The 19,925-nt window shown below is 37.7% G+C and overlaps 1 protein-coding gene across 1 annotated transcript in view; it reads left to right on the top strand.

Moving 5' to 3' along the window:
• STK33 (serine/threonine kinase 33) overlaps window positions 1-19,925 on the top strand; it is a 32,143-nt gene that overhangs the window by 814 nt on the left and 11,404 nt on the right. Inside the window, exons 3-4 of the mRNA XM_052810634.1 lie at window positions 3,198-3,282; window positions 9,945-10,020. Coding sequence (XP_052666594.1) covers window positions 3,198-3,282; window positions 9,945-10,020 — 161 coding nt within the window. The remainder of the gene's footprint in view (window positions 1-3,197; window positions 3,283-9,944; window positions 10,021-19,925) is intronic.

Here is a 19,925-nt window from a genome sequence, read left to right as displayed (position 1 = left end):
GGCATCTTCTAGAATAATGTAGTAGAACTGAATTATTGGATCATGAATATACTATCTTGGGTAGAAAATTCCATGTTGAGAAGCATTTCAGACACTGAAGTGTGGACAACTCAGTAATTTATGGTGGGAGAAATCCAGGGTGCAGAACTCTGTTTGCTATGTTTCTTAGAACCTATGTATTTTGATATATTATTATAGTCATTTTAAGAAGCATAATTTTGGATTTCCCTATATCCTTCAGTTTGGGGCAATTTGTACCTTTCTTCCTGCAAATGTTAGAGCTAGGTAAGACATTGATATAAATCTTCTGGTTTGTCAACAGGTTTTCCATCCTTGGAGTCAGTTCACCACTTCCATCAGTAGAAACCATCATGGCCAGCTATTCTCATTTCATGGCCTTGCTTTATATATCCATTTGGAACAACAACTATCACATTCTATCATCTCACCAAGGTGCAAGCATTTTTCCTGGCCTCCATCCTGTGAATGAGAACAGATCTTTCCCCATTTTCCTTGTTCTCCTCATTTTAGAGGAGAGTAACTCCTGAATAACTTTAATGGAAGAAGCGGAAAACAAGGAAGCAAACCCCAAAGCTGGTATGGCTAGTAGCAATAAAAGCGGCTACAGGAAAGGGGAGGTCCGTCACACAGCATGAAATAGATAAACAGCTAAAACCAATATTTTTCTGCTTCAGAGTTTTCAGACTTGAGGCAGCTGATGTTAAATGTGAGGCTAAGGTTCACACCCTCCTGGTTTTGGCTGTGAGAAATAGTCTTCCCGAATCTTTACGATTTTCTGGTTTGGGGCAGGACATGCAGGGACAATTATGGGAGAAATCCAGACACAGATTCCTCCTGGTGAAAGAACAGAGATTCTTCCATATGATACACTAGTACATGGCACAGGTGCATACTGGCATGGAGTTTAGATGAAATTTTGTTTATAAGTATAGATAGACCTTCAGTTTCAAGCCACCTGCAGGTATCGGGACATTCCTTCCCAAACTCAGAAATACTGACAACTTCAGATATATGTATTGCCTCACGAGATTTGAGATAAAAAGTATAAAAATATACTGAAGAAACTGGCTTTTCCACATAAGTATTACACCTGAATAAGGTTTTACTATCAGGATAAAACCCTATCTGTTAAATAAAAAAAAAGAAATGCTTTCCCACATGAAGGATGAAGTCAAAGCCCCAGGGATGGGTCCTAACTGCTTCCAGTTTTTGCAGCAAAAAAGGTAGAGTTTAAGTATTTTTTAGTAAGGAAAGGTGACCCTCAGAAAGCAAACAATCGGGCTTCCAGTTTGCTTTTTGTGGGTATGTGTAGTATTGTGCCTGTATGGAAGATGCTGTGAGTGTTTTATTTATTTTTTTCTCTCATTTTGGATATCAGAGTTCCTTATGGTTTTGTCACATGAGAAAGAAAAGGGAAGAAGCAAGTGAGTTTGTAATGACAGCCTATTCTAGGACACCCAAAATGCCTGCAAGGGGGTACTGGAGAATAGGAGCTGCTACCCCCCCCCTCCATTTTTTCCCATGTCCTGAAATTCTGAAATACTAAATTTGTGAATAAACCTCACTTATTTCATCATGGTGTACAGCATGACTCTAATATTTTAAGTCAACTTCTCTTACATCCAGGACTTGGATACTGTGCTGCTTATGGTATGATAATTATTTGAAAGACACAGACTTTTAGCTTCATCTCCTTACAGGTAACTTTTAGAGGGAACCATAATTTGGCCCCATTTAATTTCACCGATATCTCAAACACTCGGTGCTTAAAGAGGAGGCAGAATGCAATAATCTTATTCTTTTGTAATGTGTTAACCAACGTAAACTTGGTGAAGTAGTTTTCCTTCATAGATACCAGTAAAACGAAAAGGAGCAGCTAACTTGTTTGGTTTTTGTTCGGTTTTTTTTGTACCCCCCCACCCCAAACCATCAAATGAAAACAAACCATAACCCCACTATAAAGATTTTTTTTTTTTTTTTAGGGTTTGGAGAGGGTGGACACAACAACATCTGTTTCAGGGAATTCCAGGATTATAACTGGACAAGAGGAAAGTTTCTAGATGTGGGTATATTCTCTCTCTTCCTTAATTTGCTCACTCTACTTCCATATAGAATAGAATTCATTTGGTTCATCTTAAACCAAATCAAAAGTAACACTCTCTGGTTTTAGCTAAGATTTTCTAGCCTTCAACTTTTGGTTGAACGTTGGAGCTGGTGGTGTACTCTGATGTCTGCTTCAGACCAGCAGAACAACAGATAGAAAACTGCCTCCAGGAAGTGAAATTTTCATTTTGCATCCTCTTTTTCTTAAAGACCAGCTTGAGAGACAGTGGAATCCATATCAGTCTAATGGACAAGCACAAATGCATTTGTGCAATATAACAAGGGCTGCAAATTTTTGCGGGCTGAAGCTGCTGACCCACTGAGTGGCTGGCCCTGAAATGCTGCCCTGAAGGCGGAGGGGGAAGGTCTGCTGCTCAGCTGGGTTTGAGCCATGCCAAAGATCGCCTCTTTCTGGTGGAGACGATGGAGATGCATTTCCAGCCATTTGTCTTTCCTGCTGCTACATGTCCCCACAGCTGTGAGAAGGAGTGGATCCACTGAGAGCATGCTGTAACCATCAGCTGAGGAGTTGTCCATGTTCATCTGACAGTCTAGATTTTCATTTAGGTTCTTAACAAGCAGCACTCTGATTTATCAGCAACTTGGTTTTGTTTATCTTGACCTTCTAACTTCTGTTTCTGTCGCTCCTTGCCCACAGCAATGTAGTGTCTCCACCATCAGTTTGCTGTAGCTGGGCTTTCCAACCTGCTTTATTCGCAGAGAATGTAAAGTGGTCAGCACGGATTTGCTCTGTGTCCCTGGAGGATACTTAGTTTAGTGTGACTTTCAATGTCAAGGAAAAAAATGTTATATTAAAAAAACACTTAAGTGGTGGAACAAATCACCCAGCAAAGTAAGTACAGGACAAACGTTACTGGTGTTTGGCACAAACTTGCTTATCTTTATGGAAGAATAGAGGAGGAAGAAACTGAAGATCATTATATGAAACTCTCATTTTTACTGTTTTTTCTGACTTTATCATTTTGACTCCAAACAGTAAGTTCTGCACTTGACAAAAGCACTAAGAAGTCCATCTTTATTGCTACTTTTAACATTGTATTTTTTCCTACTAGGTGGCTGACTTCACTTTAGCTTTACAAAAACCTGGTGGTAGTGAGAGCATGTTTCAGTCTATCTGTGGGACTCCTATATACATGGGTAAGTTCAGCGCTTTGGTCTTTTCAAGAGCTACAACTCTCTAGATTCCTTCCAGATCACAAAGAGTCATAGGATCTTTAAGCCCCTTCTTTTTCTTCTTTTCTTTTCTCACAAGAATTGTCATACTAGCTTAAACTGCTTTTATTTCTAATCTCATACAATTATCTCAGAGACCCAAAGCATCAACTTCAGAGAAAGGTGCAGCTGTAAATGATAACAATTTTTTAGTGGGGCTCATCAGATCTTATGCAACTGCTGTGGAATAAATTGTCCATCATTATAAGAACCTACATTTCATATACGTTTTGCATTATATAAATGTAAATGTTTAGTATCTGTTTCTGATATGTGTCGTGGTTTAACCCCAGCCAGCAACTAAGCACTACGCAGCCGCTCACTCCCTCCCCCCCTACCCAGTGGGATGGGGGAGAAAATCGGGAAAAGAAGTAAAACTCGTGGGTTGAGATGAGAACGGTTTAATAGAACAGAAAAGAAGAAACTAATAATGATAATGATAACACTAATAAAATGACAACAGTAATAATGAAAGGATTGGAATGTACAAACGATGCGCAGTGCAATTGCTCACCACCCGCCGACCGACACACAGCCAGTCCCTGAGCGGCGATTCCCCGCCCCCACTCCCCCCAGTTCCTATACTAGATGGGACGTCCCATGGTATGGAATACCCCGTTGGCCAGTTTGGGTCAGGTGCCCTGGCTGTGTCCTGTGCCAACTTCTTGTGCCCCTCCAGCTTTCTCGCTGGCTGGGCATGAGAAGCTGAAAAATCCTTGACTTTAGACTAAACACTACTTAGCAACAACTGAAAACATCAGTGTTATCAACATTCTTCTCGTACTGAACTCAAAACATAGCACTGTACCAGCTACTAGGAAGACAATTAACTCTATCCCAGCTGAAACCAGGACAATGTGTCCATTTTACTAAGTTATAGCTTCTACATAGCAGTGAATTCCACAGATTAATACTGTGTTCGCAGTGTGGTGCAACTGTTGGATCCTTGGCAGACCATTCACACTGTCTGTCTCTCTCTCTCTGTGGTCTGTCAGAGATCAGGCCTTCTCCTGAGGATCTGGAGGGGACAGGTTGCAACAGGTATCGACAGGTATCAGGGCAAGGCAGCTGGCAAAATCCTGGTACTTTCTGGTGTTTTAAACATGCTTACTACTTGTTATATATATGAAAAAAATAGTGAATTTATGTGGCTTCTTCAAACGCTTGTCCATATGTACTCTACTCTACATGCCATTCCATTTCTTCTGGCTAGTGGTGTCTAGTAGGAGCAATCCCTTATTGTCTTTATTTATCTAAGATGTCAACACTTACTGTTAAAAATATGTAGACTGGCGGAAGATCTGCAAGGGTCGGCTCTCTCAACTCTTTCTCTGCTGATGGTAGCCAGGTTCCACAGGGGCCTTGTACCTCCAGCCAGGAAGTGCATGTCTTCTGAGATTTTTCTGAAGGGAATGATAGAACCATCCTTGACCCAATAGCTGCATAATTTTTTCTCCCCTTCCCCCACCTTCTTGAAATGGGTCTGGGCTTGTTTGGCAGAGTCATCTTTCACTGTTGGCTACAGGCAGAGCAATATGCAGGTTTCATTGCAAGTTTGTGTATCCTGAATTTCAGTTACAATTCACTTTCCTTTTTTGAGTTCTACACTAAGGAAAGGAAGCTAAGGTACATGCCTTGCAAACTCAGATTTTGTCCTACAGAAAAATGTCATCTCTTCAGATATTTGTAGCTTTTGTTGAAAGGGTATGGAATCACCATTTTAATTTGGATGCTACTTCTATCAAACAACATTAGAGATGACCTAAGATCTCCTGGAAATAATTTTATTTCATTGTGCTGTTATTCAGTCAGCCTTCAGATGTCTTTTGAGGCATATATTTCTGGTAGGTAAGTGGAACAGCTGCATAGGTTATTTACATCCCCTTTTCAGGGACAGGTGATGAGTAGTGCTTTTTTGGTAAGGTTTCTTTTGATAGTCATGGTCTTTATTGTCTGCTTCTACTGGTTCAGCAAACTGGAGTGGAGATAAATGGGGCTCTAAAGAAAACAAGCAATGATTTATTTTAAATCAGCTCTGGGGCATGTTTGCCTACACACGTTCTTTCTTTCTCTTGCTATTCTGGAAGTTCAAAACCTCTGAAATTCTTCATGGGTTAAGAACTTGAATAGTATTTAAAGTTGTGCCATCCTTTAAGACAGCCTTGGAAGGTTCATGGATACTTAAAGCCTAGACGAAGTTGACAGGAGACATTTCTGACCAAAGAATCTGAAATCAAGTGCATGTGGTTTTTGCAAATGTGCCACTGGTGGGCAGAGGTAATCGGAGATTCAAAGAGCCGGTTTTAATGCAAGGTAACCAATTCTTTTCAAACTCCCTTCTGCATAAGAGAGACAGAAGAACTCCATACTTCTCAGCTACTCACAGGAAAAGAGGTACAACAGTTGCACACCAGCTGAGGACTGCTGCCAATCACTGCTTGGGTCAGCTGATTGAGGGGATGCTCTCACTCCACTTGCTACCCAGTTCCTAAAGGAGACAAGCAGGTCCCTACAGTGAGGACAAACAGCTATTCCTGCTGATTGTACCTCTTCAGAGTGAAAGCAGTGACAAACTGTGTCATGCAGGGGGTCACTTTATAATTGATGCCTACAGGCTGCATGAAATTAACTCTATGTCTACTACAACAAAAGAAGGTAGGAGTTTGGGAAGATTTTCATCAGATCTTAGATGTTGCTGTAGAGGAGTCTGGGTTCTTGTGTGATGATATTCCTTGATGATGTTGTACTTGTTCATTGTCAGGCCCTTCTTTTCTGCTGTTTTTTTTCTCTCTGCTCCCCTAGCTCATCAGGTACTCATTACAATCTCTTAGATGATATGCAGAACTAATTTATTCTTCTTTTCTCGTAAGATTTATCATGCCCTCCATGCAGACAACACTCACTTTGCATTTCCATTCTACATGAAGTTGCCTTCAAACTGCCTCAGTCTACTTTATATTATTGCTAAGTTCAGTGCAACTAACATATTCCGTTGTTACAAGGTCAGCTTTTTCTCTCTTGCTGGGTGTTTTTGAAGCCAACAGTGCTACCCGAATCACAGTACCTTCCTCTGGTTACGTAAAGCTAATTTGTGACTTCTGATGTGCTGCAGAAACTTTTAGGAATCTCCAGCTAAACAATGAGGTTAAATTCTAAACCAGTTTTTTCTTAGAAAATTTCCATCCAAGCAATGTGTCTATCCACGTGTATGACACTGATAATTATTTGATGTTGAAATGGAATGAAAACAGGTAATTATGACATAGCCTGTCCAAAGGGCATGCTTTTCAGGGTTTTTTCTTTGCCTATTTAGGCAATGAATGCTTTGTGTTCCATAATATAAAGATTTGTACCCCTTCCTGATTTATACTGCATGCTATAATATACTTCACTTCATTATCCAATATAGCATTCATTTTTCAATTCTATGAAGTTCTTTTCCTCAATGGTATATACCAGCAATGCATTTCACAGCTTGCTTATAACAAACTGAAGCAAAAAAGAAATCATTTTTGGAGGAAGATAATTAGTCCTTCTGACATTTTGATTGATGAAATACTAGTAATATTAAATACTTCTTTAAGCGAGGGGGTTGCATGGGATGAAATTACTTTCTGATTTACTAATCATGACAGAAGCATAGAGTCTCAACACTGGAAGGGACTTTGAGTCATTTGATTTATTTCTGTGTCTAAAGAAAGAAGCAACCATACTTAAGTAATTTCTGATGAATATTTGTGTAAAGTGTACTGGAAGACCTCCAGTAATGGAGACTCCATAATCTTCCCGGGCACTCTATTCTGGTGCTTCATTATCCCCCTAGAAATTTTTCCTCCTGTCTGCCCTGAACCTTCAGTTTCACAATCAGCTTAAACTTATACCTACAGGCCATGATCTAATCACTTTTTTCATTATGAATTTTCAGTTAACTCACCTGCAGCCACATAATTGCTAGAGCTGACCTACGGGAGGTGGTGGGAGCCTATGTGTGGGGCTAAGGAAAAGGGTGGAATTGCACTTCATATTTTCAGACTATTATTTCTCACCCGATCCATATGAAGAACAGGTAGCCACCTTCCTATTTTCAGCAGTCTGATATCATGCTTCTCCCTTGGTCTCTTGTTCTTTAGACTAAACAGGATGAATTTTCTCAGTCCTGTCCTGCATTTCCTGTCTTAGTGATTGACTCGCCATGCTCCATTTATGCAACCTATTATGTCAAAATGGGAGTATCCAAAACTGAGCACAATATCTAGTTGAAGCCTCACCAGTGCTGGGCTGAGGGGAAGGATTGTTTTGTATGTACTGCAGACCTTAGGCTTGCGTATAAAGCCCAGGTAACGACTGTCTTTTTGTAATTTATTTAAGGACTCTGAATGCCACATAAAAGAACAAGAGGTAAGGGCTGGTAATCAGGCCATTGGCCTGTTTTTCACCTGCCATATTTAAATAGGCTTCTAGCCCAGACAAGGGGAGGAGTGTTGGCCTTGGCCTCCTCAGAAAGGGCAGGTGTGCACAAAGAGATTTTGTACCGGACTGGCAGTTTTATGCTAATCCTGTCTCGCAGAGGCATTGTCCAGTGACACTGGAACTGTTAACTCATGTTCAGCTTGTGGTTCACAACAGTCCAGTTCTTTGTTTGCATCCTGAGCTTGTCTTTCAATATACTTACAGTCACTCCTGGCTTGATGTTGTCTTCAGATTTAATAAGCGTGTTCTCTCTTCGATCATCCATGTCATCAATTGTAATGGTATCATGCCTAGGACAGACACCTACAAAACATTCCTTGACACAGCCTTCCACTTGGACAATGAACAGGTTACAACTACTTTCCGAGAAGCAATTTTTATAAGCATGTGTGCATTGTTCCTGTGATATTTTAATGTAGGCAGTATTATGAAAAAAGTTATGTGAAACAGTATCAAAAGCCTTACTAAAATAGTGATATGGGATATTCAGTGTTCCTCCTCTAACCCCGAAGACTATCAACCTGTGCTTCATGGAGATTTATTCCTGACAGGTGCATAATGGCTGTTACTTACCTCTTTGTTTTCTTCTAGGTGCTTATTATTTCCACTATTTTCCTGGGAATTAAAATTAATGGGTCGCATCTGTAATTCTTTGGTGCCAGCTTTTCCACCCTTTCAAGAATAGATACCATGATTGCCTTTTTCAGTTTTCAAGTATTTTACCTGCCTTCCACTAATAGTTCTTGAACCACTAATAGCTCTGAAAAGTCTTGTCAGTTTTAAAAGTACTCTAGAATGAATTTTATCGGTTACAGCTGATTTTAAAATTTCCACCCTAAGTACTTGCTAACCTTTTGCTTCTCTGTAAAAAACTGAGGTCTTGCCCCTTTGTCATTGATATTGATTGTGCTATCCACTGCTTGCAGTTGACATTTTGGTTAAGATTGATGTAAGAAGACATTAAATACATTTGCCTTCTGAGCATCATCTATCAATTGCATTCTTGGTTGAATATAATAACAGCCTCCTTATTCATTGTCTTCCTACTACTCATATACTTATAGATTATTTCATTTTTAGTTACGTCCCTTTCTGGTTGCTTCTCATTTTTCCTTTCTGATTTTACCCCTCAATGCTTATGTTTTCCTTTTGTTCTTGTTTCCATCTTTTGTATGCTCCCTTCTTGTGTGTGAGACTTGTGGAAATTTACAATTTAACCAGACTGGTTTATTAAAAAAAAAAAAAGTAACACCAGTTTCCCAATTCAGTTATTTTATTTTGTGTAGGATATGTATATAAAGATATAAACTTATATAAGTTTGTAAGTTTTCCCAGGATGTTAATAGCATGAATTGCTGCTCATTTAAAATGTTCTCAAAACGCTTGATTAAAAATGAGATGACACTGTAGGTTTTGGCCAGTTTGGCAATATTAACAGTAAGAAGTCTTGTTTTACCAGTAAAACAAGTAAAGTTCTTGGCAAGAACTCTTGTTTTACCAGTTATGGTATTATCAAGCCACTAAGTTAACCATTAAGTTAACCTTGACATAATAATTAGATATCTGAAGCTTGGTACCTACCTAAAACATAAAACACTGAGATGACGGTTAAACAAGCTTTTTGATTTGGTGGGACAACACCAAATAAAATAGTCTCTGTGAATCTCCTCTTCTATTGTGTGAAGGTTTTTATCTTCTGTTCCTTATTGGGGCTAAGTATGTCACCTCCATTGATTCTGGAAGTGAAAACCATAGATCTTGCTGTGAACTCACAACCACATCTCTTGGTTCATATGGTGTCTTGCAGTACTTTAAGTCAGTGTGTTATGAATGCTACTTTAATAACTTATTGTGGGGAAAAAGAATACTAAGTTTAATCATACAGCTAATGTCACAATGTCACCACCCCCTTAACAGCTAAGTGATAAAAGTGAGGACACATCAGCATGAATTGTTAAGGTCTGTACATTATTCATTTAAACATCTGCTGTTGGTTCCTCTTTACATATGGGAATAAATTATACCACAACAGCACATTCTTCATTCTTTGTGTTTAAGCATTTAAAAGGTTTTTTTTTTTTCTATTATTAATATTATTTTTTCTGCTTGGTTGGCAGCCCCTGAAGTGATCAGTGCCTATGACTACAGCCAACAGTGTGACATTTGGAGCATAGGTGTCATTATGTACATGCTGTAAGTAGCTTGTAAAAGTAATATAAAATGTACAGACCCATTTATAATACAAGCACTTACAATTTTGCACTGAAATAAAAAATAAAGCTGTGCTAAGCCTTCACAAAAACTGAACTCTTATAATTGGTTGTATGTAAACATAACAAATTTCTATGCAAAATAAAGTAAAAGATACGGTTTAGTGTTAAAAATTAAGTATTTGATTTATCAACTACTTTGTAATCCTGAAACAACAGACTATTACAGGAATTTGCAGTGAAACACCGTAAAACTAAACTGAGAATTTAGGCCTCTCTTCTGCATGTGTTGGCTTGATCTAAAGATGAAAACTAAGTTATTGATTTACAGATTATTGTGAAATCCTCAAAGGGTTTGCACAAACATTGCAGTCAGGGTAAGGGCTTCTCTTCTCCACCCCTGCCTGTGGCAACTCTGTAACTGAGATGTTCCAGGGCGGCCAGGTCTCCCTCTACAGGTTATCTCTGTCCTTTGGAAGTTCATTAGTCTGCTGTTATTAGAGGAAGGAATGAAATTTTACATTTGTAAGCGTACATGCATATTTTTATTGAAGTCTTTCATTGTTTATAACATTTGTCTTAGTTACAAAATAATAATTCCTCTCTGAAAAACTTATCCTGCCCATACTAGCTAAATAACATAAAAAGGTATGCCAGTAATTAAAAATAAATTGTAGCAAAGCACATAAATTACTGTTCATATGATGCAACTAAAATGTCACATTGTATGCATGGTTTTTGCATGGCTTTTCCCCCCACTTTTCAGTCTTTTTCTTCTCTCATTTGCCCCCAGATGATGCTTTAATGCCAATGTTTTAGAACATTACCACTTGCTGTTTCATTTGTTATTATTTCTGTCCTGTGATTATTTTACCTTTGTTGCATACAGCTGAGTTCTTTTATAACTTAAGACTTTGTACTTGAGCATGCAGACACAGGCACACAGTTTCATAACCTCCTCTTTTCTGGATTTTCTTTGTTTGGTTTTTCTTTCCACTTTGGTTTGGTTCCTCAGTTTCTTTTCTATACAATTAGCTCACTTTTCTTCTTGTGTCAGCATGACGAAGTGTTCATATCTTTATTGCCTTTATTTTTTTTTTTTTTTATTTCTAAAATCCACATGTACCTTTTATGCTGATACGGAATGAGTTTTATTGTTGTACTTCATGATATTAATGTTTGCATCACGCTACTAGGATTTGCACAACATAATACAATAGAATATATTATAAAATGGTTTGTAGCAATTGGATGGTTTGACTGGCTAATAAGAATCCAGAGCAGTGCCTGCAATCAGCACAATTCACAGCTCAGAACTTGTAAAATTCAGAGCAGTGAACTGTGTTGATTGCAGCCGGAGCTTAGAACTTCTGACCTTCTTCCTTAATTAGCAATATAAATATTTTTTAAAATTAGCATTTTGTAATCACAACAGTGTCAGAACAAAGTAACATTAATTCACCCCTTGTTGTGTTGACTATACAAGAATGAAAATACTGTGTGTGAATTAATAGAATACAATTCACGCTCCTTTTTATTGCTTAATTTGAAAATAGTAATACAAAAGCCATAAGATCATCTTCTGATTTTAATTCTGGTTTTGCAAATTACTTTTCTTCCCACCCTGAATAATAGCTTGTGCTCCTGGTGCTCCTCTAATGGGCTTAAAGACACTCTTAAGCCATTATTGCTACCATCACAACTTTGACCCTTCTAGGCTACAGCTAATGCCTCCTTGGTAATTTGCTAGCTGCCAGAGCTCTTTTTGCAGTGCAGATGGCATGCTCCATCTTGGTACCAAGGGTATTATTGCCACGACAGGCGCAGTCTCTACCTATATGGGGAGCATAAGCCCTGAGGTGACTCATGAACTCTGTTTTCATGAATGTTAATGCACAGGGTTGCCTCTGCATAATGGGGCAATGCTGGCGTGATGGATTTTTGTATGTGATTTAAACTGAGGTGTACTTTATACTTTCCATTTCATTTCTATTTTAACATATACTAATAGAAGCGTGCACAATAGTAACCAACAGAAAGAAAATCCATTAAAATACAGAAGTATGTCAGCACATTGAAAGAGTAGACTAGCAAGAGTCCTGCTGCCTGTCACACTCTGAGAGCATGGCCCATATGCTGCTCTCTAATAGGTAAGGGTCAGGGGCTTCTTTTTCCTGTGCAATCTACACTACTGGATTTCCTGCTCATTCTTCCAAGTGTGCTCGGAGACTCTGGCCCTTGCAATAGTTCTCGAAAACCTTTGTGCAACAAAAGAAGTCTAGGATGCCTAATAAATTACTTCCTGCATTGCAGCAATAAGAAACCTATTAAGAAAATGTGGTACTTTTTGCTCCTTTCTAAAGGCACAGAAAATTTCTTCACAGATTTTCAAGGTTCCATGTGATGCGTTTCACCTACTTAACTTGATTTCTTTAGCTGAAGTTATCTGTTGTCTGTCACTGCCTTAGTCTGGAGAGAATTTAGTCCTATCTGTGCATAACAGAATAATGGGCATTGTCACCAGCCAATACTTACAGTATCGTGTCCTGAAATGAATGCATTCTTCCCATTTTCTGTTCTTTAAGTTGAGTTCCATGTGGATTTCAGTCCTAAGGGAGATTGGCAAGGAGAATTGGAGGATAAAAGAAAACAGCAATTTTTGTTGAAGACATTTTGAGATTAAAAGTTTGGGGAAAAATGCACTAAAATATTAATTTTATGTTTTACCTTAAAATTAAAAATTAAAGCCATGTGAATGAAACTCCAGAGTATTTTACTTTGATACAAAGTGACAGGCATCCTTCACTAGGATTTGACAATTACATTTTCAGTAGCTACTTCTGTGTTTTGGGAGTAGAACTACACCCATAATCTGATGCAAATCATTTATTTGATGAAGTTAGCTTCTTTTTTGTTTTAAATGGCCACAAAGAGGTGTATTAATTTTTTGAAAGTATTTGCTATGTAATTTTTGCATGTCAGTTGTGCATGAATAGTATGATGTAAAATCTATTAGAAATTTAATCTGTCTTTATTAGCTTTGATTGAAAACACAGATCACATGATACGGTTTTTCATTCATTATGTGATTAGTAGAACACAGATCAATATTTACTTTCAAAGTATATTCCCTAATAAACAATTACAGTTGATGTTTCTGGTTAATACTTCTGTTGGCAAACAGTAATAGTCACAGAAACCAAATACAAAGCAAGTTTAAACACTGGGTTTGATATTAACACAATTTTTTTAGGAATGCAGTTGTTTTAGTTTCATATATACTACCTTTTTTAATTGTTACCGCATCATTAAGAATACAACTGGCATAAAGGAAGCAGATGATACAGAAAGAGCGAACTGAATTTACAGACATTCAGATACCACATTTACTCAAATATTTTATTCAAAATAACAAGAAATGGATACAGGGCAAGAATGCAGCCAAGGTCTGTTTTTATGAACCTATGTACTCTCAATATGTACGCTTATGGGTATGTCTTAAAAATTTTCTGACATTTCTGATATCTTTGCTTTTTTATTATCCTATTTCTACTGATACCTTAGTTTAGGTGAGGCCAAATAAGGCAATTTTCACACTCTGTGGCCAAAGGAGATACAGCATGATACCAGAACAAAAAGTGAAAAATTAAAAATGATGTTTTGTTTTGTCACAGTATTTTCTGCTTTATGTTTTTGTTCTGAAAAACACATCTTTTGTAGCAGTAAAAGGATATTATACACTTCTATATTTTTCAGTGAATCACACTTGCTTTAATTTACTGTTATGCAATGAAGAATAGCACCTTAGAGTGACAATTGAACATATTTCATAGATAGAATTTGGAACGGAGTTTATCACATTTTGAACAGCAGTACACTTGACTTCAGGGACACATGCAACCACTGTGTATGATTAAACTGACTTCTTATATAAAATAAGGCTACAGAACAAAACGTATCTAGTAATTCTTATACTGAGTCAATGACCTGTGTTTGATTCAAAACCTGTTTTTTAGAAAGACGGCTGATTGGGACTTAAATGCCTAAATTGAGAGCGGTCTGTTTTGTCTTGTTGTTGTTGTTTCACTTCTTGTGATTGTTATTAACTCAGTGGAGTTTTAGCTCACTAGTCTAAAAACAGTGGGGCGTGAATTAATGATGGTTTTTATTACTGAAATTTAGTGGTTGCTAAGACAGAACTGTTTAATCGAAAATATTACTTTGCCATGAAATCAAAAGAAATGTGAAGCATAAAGTGTTTGCGGTAACCAAAATTTCTGTGGTGGAAATATTGCACATGGTGGCAACAGGTTAGCTTTCAGTAAGTCAAGTGATTTGGATGCGTGAGTTACAGAATAGCAAAATACTATGCTTTCAGTTTAATTTCTTCTAGCTTCTACTTCAGTTGTTGTATCTTGTTAAACCTTTGGCTGCTACTTTAAAAATCCATATAATATCAATTATCTTTTCCTTATGTGGATACCTAGTGACCAAGATTAAATCATATTTTAACCTCATAACCTTTTTCCTTTTAAATCTCTGACACACATTTTTCAGAACTTAAGTCACTTTTGTAGAGTTCTTCTGAAGCTTTCCCAGTCCTGCCAACTTTTTGATTTCACAGTGATCCCATAATACATAGTTTTTGCCTCACCAGTGAAAAATAGTAGGTATCCGTTCACTGACCCTAATTTTCTTACACCTTTTATAGCAAACTTAGAAGAAAAGCTTTTTGAACTAATAAGAAAGGGAGACTGATCCACAGAAATGGAAAATCAAAACACAAGATAACTGAGATGGAATAAACTTACAAGGACAGTGATAAACCCACAAGTAATTACAGATAATATAAACAAAAGGGAACTTGTGTATTAGAAAAATATCATGGAGTGCAACTGTTATTTATTTTATTGAGATATGACAGCAGAATGCATTATTTTGCTGGTAGCAAAAATGCTGAAGTGGTTTCAAGTTCCATATTTTGTGCAGAGTGAAGGTGTATGTGTATTAAGTGCACTTGTGTAACACATATTTTAGCCCTTATCAATCTTGTCAAATGCCTGCTCTACAGAATCACAGAAAGTGATCCTCTTGCAAGCCATCCAACCTGAACGTCATCACTTCAGTTGAGGGAAGAAAAAGCAAAGTCGTGCTCTCACCCGGCAGAAGCCTTTCCCTCTAGGCAAGCGTATATTGTATATTGAGCCTGGGTCTCCTGCTTCTTCAGCAAGTAGTCTGACCACGAGGCTGCTGCACAAAAAGGTTGTATCTCTGCCAGTTACTAAAAGAAAGCCATGATTTTTTACTGCATTCTGTCGGGAAACTGTCTGGTTTGGCTGTAACTCAGCTCCGAACTGCCCAGCGCTGCCAAGAAAGGGAGGTCTAGTTGCACAAAAAGATCCAACTCCAGATAGCTGAGAAAATTTAAGATGGGAAAGTGAGAGGCTGCTTTGTTAAAGCAAGAGCTCTAAGCAGATTTCTTCTCAGAAACATTAGGCATCCTTAGGCTTCTCAGTCCTTCGTTGGATCAAATTTTTCAAGTCCTCACATAACTTTGGAAACACCCTTAAGTAATTTGCAGAACAGGAATGCACATATATGCTTTTTGCTGAACTGGGGTTGTAAGTCAGGCGTGAGAGGATTTGGACTTTTGGCATTTCGTTTGCTTGTAAAAGTCAATCTGCCCCCAAAAGAAACAAATCTCACACACTGTATGCATAAAAGTTTACATTTAGGTTCTTGCTTTTACTCTTCAAGCATATTCATGTACCTGTAAATTTCACCAAAAATCACAGCAATATCACAGAATTCTAAACCAGAGCTCACCTTCGATGTGCTCAAAAGCTCTTCCAAGAAAAACAAAAATCAGTAGAGGAGAGGAAAGAAGAAAAAAACCCAAACCCAACAACTCACTACCTGAAAGGAAACACCACCTTCCATTAAATCAGACCTAAGAAAAGATGAAATTCTCTTAGTGGGAAGTGAAGAAAATGAGGTAGAGTGTTCTTATAGTTAAAATATATCACAATCCATACAATATATAATATGAGGTAGAAAAAAAAATGGGATAGAGCATATTTTAAAAATCTAGGTTAAAGTAATGGGAAATTACAGTACCAAACAAGTATATGTGTATCCATAAAAATATTTATTGCAAAATAAGATTTACCCTCTATTTCATGAAAATTATCCTCAGTATATAAGTAAAATACTCCTGCAGATTATGCAGAAACAACACATAGTGGTAATATAATCTTTGTGTTTCTTAGAAACTTAAAAATATTCTGCCATCCTGTCATCTTGTTCGCTCTTACTTTTTAGCAGATGTAAAAAGTTAATGTGTCTGGAAAAGTTTTAACTGGTATAAAGATCAGCATAATCAAAACTAGTAACAGAACTGCATTAATTAGTATTTCTGGTAAATAATTAATTGTCACCCCTTTGCATAGCCCCCGGCCAAAACTATATACGGTCTCAAACTGACAACACATAAACCTCCAGAGGTATCCACTAACTTGAATTGAGCTTGAGGTCATTTGTTTAGCTATAAGTACATGGTAACTTTTAAATTAAAATTTTTATTGTTAAAGTATTGTTCCGGAACATAAAATTGCTGCACCTATGTTTGAAATGCCACTTTTAATCATACAGAATGACTTGTGACTTCATAAATTTTTGGTACAGATGGTAGGGATTTCCTGGTGGGAGACTGTGGTGCCAAATGCATTTAATCCTATGCAGAAGCTCAAGTGTCACATGGCACCAAGGGGTTAATTTTTTTACATGCAGAATTCTCTACATGATAATGCACTTTCATGTTCCCCATCTGGCTATTGTAAAATCACAAAGACTGTGAAAGCACAAGCATGAAGTAGAAACTGGTGTCCTGATTTTCAATGGTACTGAGTATCTGCAGCTCCCACTGAAGTAAGATGGGAGCCACAGGTGCTCAGTAGTTCCAAAACCCAGGCCATATCAGGACATCTTAATGAGCATTTGTTAAAGAATTCTGCCTAGTGTCACTTATCACTTTAAGTCCCTGTTTCTTCTCTTTATACTCCTCTAAAAACCTAAGGTTTTTACTAGAAATGGAAAAACATTTAACTACCACTTCAAACACTGCAATACATAATACATATGTAAACCATAAGCAGCATAGGAGAATGCAAATAAGACAAGGGGGGCCTTCAGCTGGAACATGCAGATGGAAGCTAGAAGGTACAGAACAACAAGGGAGACTCTCCTTCACAGTCTGCCTACTGAAGCTGGGGAATTCTTTGCCACAAGTAAATTTTTACAGGAGTTTTAAAATATTTGGACAAATTAGTAGAAAAAAGTCAATGGAGCTTTATTACCACCACTCTTTAGGTTCAGGAAACCCTGGGCAACAAATGACTGAGGGCTGGTACAGTATTCCAGTACTGAATGCTTTTCCTGTTCTTATTCTCTAAGCATCTATCCTTGGCCACTGGTGGTGACGTGAGAAAGACCTTTGATGTTACCTTGTATGACCATTGTGGTGTTCTTAGCTCCTTATACAAAATAAATCATTTATGTAAATGAAACAAAAATGTTAATAAATAAATAAATAAATAGGAAGTGTCAGTACTGAACAGAGATGGGGATGTATTTAGTAGTAAAAGTGCTAAACAGGGCCATCGCTAGTCAAGAAAACAGGCATATTAGTTGAAACTATTTTTCAAGAAATTCAGCAGAACTGCACTAGGACACTGGGCACCGCACATGCACAGTACTGAGCCCGCGGAGCAAGTTCAACAAAATACTGTCTGCAAATAGAGCAGTTGCACACTGTGTTCACACACAGCAGATCCAGAGCATCTAGTGTTGGAGCTACTGCTCACAGGCAGGTGGCTGCCAAAGTTTTCAGGACTGGAGACACAGCAACCCAAGCCTTAAAAAGGCACTGAAAGTCAGCTCATGCGAACATAAAGATATTTAAGAGACCAACATGCCGCTTTGCAATTCTACTATAATAGAAAACACTGGCTGGTCACATACAGGAAAGGTTGAAGCATGAAGGCAAGATCGTTGTCTGGAGCACTGTCTCATCCAGGAAGTTTTCCCTTAGGAAGCAGCTTAAAACTGCCAGGAGTAGATCAGCTGGAGGAACAAGTGGATTCAGTGCATTTCCAGAGTTCATTTCTGATGGTATTTATTTCTGACCGAATAACATCTGCAGAAGCTGTAAATAACAGCAGACTTCAGAGCGAGCTCCCTGGCATGAGGGAATTCTGTCATTAGTCTATGGTGGCCATCTTTCAACATTTAGAAACTTTCACACTTGATGAAAAAGCCTAAAATATAGTTCTGCACTGAAACTTAAAGGTGTTGCACATTTACTGTGAAAGTGCAAACGGAAGACAACTAATATGAATTTGCAGATATTTTGTAGTTAAGATAACCAGTCTGCTACCTACTTCTTAAATGAAGAACAGCATTGTAAATTAAAATCTACTGTGCCTGAAATGTTGTATAGCATGGAGAGAAGGAATGGTTTACTATGAACTATAGGAAGGTCTTGTTACATGCAATTATGTTATCATATGGAATTTAGTCTCAAACTTCACAAATATACATGGTGAAAAGTCATAAAATCACACAGATTGTAATTTTTCATATCTTCAGTTTCAAGCAAGGAAAGTATGGTACTTATAGTATGGCAGGGCAGAACTGGATGAAAATTGTCTCAATTTTCAGACCATTGTAGAGTTACATGTTTGCTTGTGGCTATTCTTCCCCACACAAGAATGCACTGAAATTTTGAAAAAAAGCTTCTTGTTCAGCTCTACTCACTTAGCAGGAAAGAAGAAAGATGTATGCTAGTCCAGAATGGTTCTTTTGTAGATGAAGATGTGAGGCAAAACCGGTGGTCCATTTTGAATAGAGCTAGCTATTTATCCTCCCGCATACCAGAATATTTTTCAATGATTCACAGGCATTTCTCTTTCTACATGGCATTGAAGCCAGCTACAAAAGAAATTAGGGTTTGCTATCATCAGTGTTATCTTTAAGTAGCAGATATATATAAGAAGTCCCTCTGCTTTAATTTCAACTACAAAATACTGCAACTGTTTCCTCGGACAGGTGAAAGTTCAGTGTTTTCACAATGGTGTCTGCAGCCCAGCCAGGAAGCTGGGAGCTCACAGGTTCCATTTCCAGCACTACAATTCACTTGCCTTCAGAACGGCCAGATTTCCCTGTAGCTCAATATTCTGTTTTTAAATTAAAAAAAAAAACAAAACCCAACTTTTATTATAGTAACAGCAATGTTGTGAGAATTAATTAAACCTGACCTGGACCCATACTTCCATATTATGTCAAAACGTATGGGAAATCAGGTAAAGTCGGTTTGGGTAAGGAACATAGTGTAAAGCTTCTCCTAGTTAACGGGCTTATCAGAAGGGCAAAATGTGTTAATGGATTTGGGAGCTTTGGATAAGGCCCCTACAAGTGTTCTGTTGCTTAGGTTGTGGTTTTTTTAAATTTTCCACCCTACTGGGTTTCACTGAGGCAATACAGCATCTTTATGTACCAAATAAGTAAGAGAGAGAACACAGGGTGAAGAAATGATACCTCCTCAAAACTCACTGTTTTCCACTGGTTATCAAGTAATTCATTAGCTGTGGTTTGGTGAGCAGGATCAACTTTCAGAAGTTGTCTCAATACTTGTTTTGCTAGGAAAAAAACCCACAACTCGATACATTGTCAACTGAGTGCTTTAATTCAGCAGAGATTATATTGCTTACAATGCTATGAAATTAGTTCACAATATCATTTATGTAAATTTATTTTTAAACATCAATTTTGCTTTTCAGAAAATGCATACTACTTAAAAGCAAAAAAAAGATCAAAACTATTACATTTGTG

This window comes from Harpia harpyja, chromosome 16 (genome assembly GCF_026419915.1).
Source record: "Harpia harpyja isolate bHarHar1 chromosome 16, bHarHar1 primary haplotype, whole genome shotgun sequence".
Classification (NCBI taxonomy): domain Eukaryota; kingdom Metazoa; phylum Chordata; class Aves; order Accipitriformes; family Accipitridae; genus Harpia; species Harpia harpyja.
This window is presented reverse-complemented; position numbering and strand designations above follow the sequence as displayed.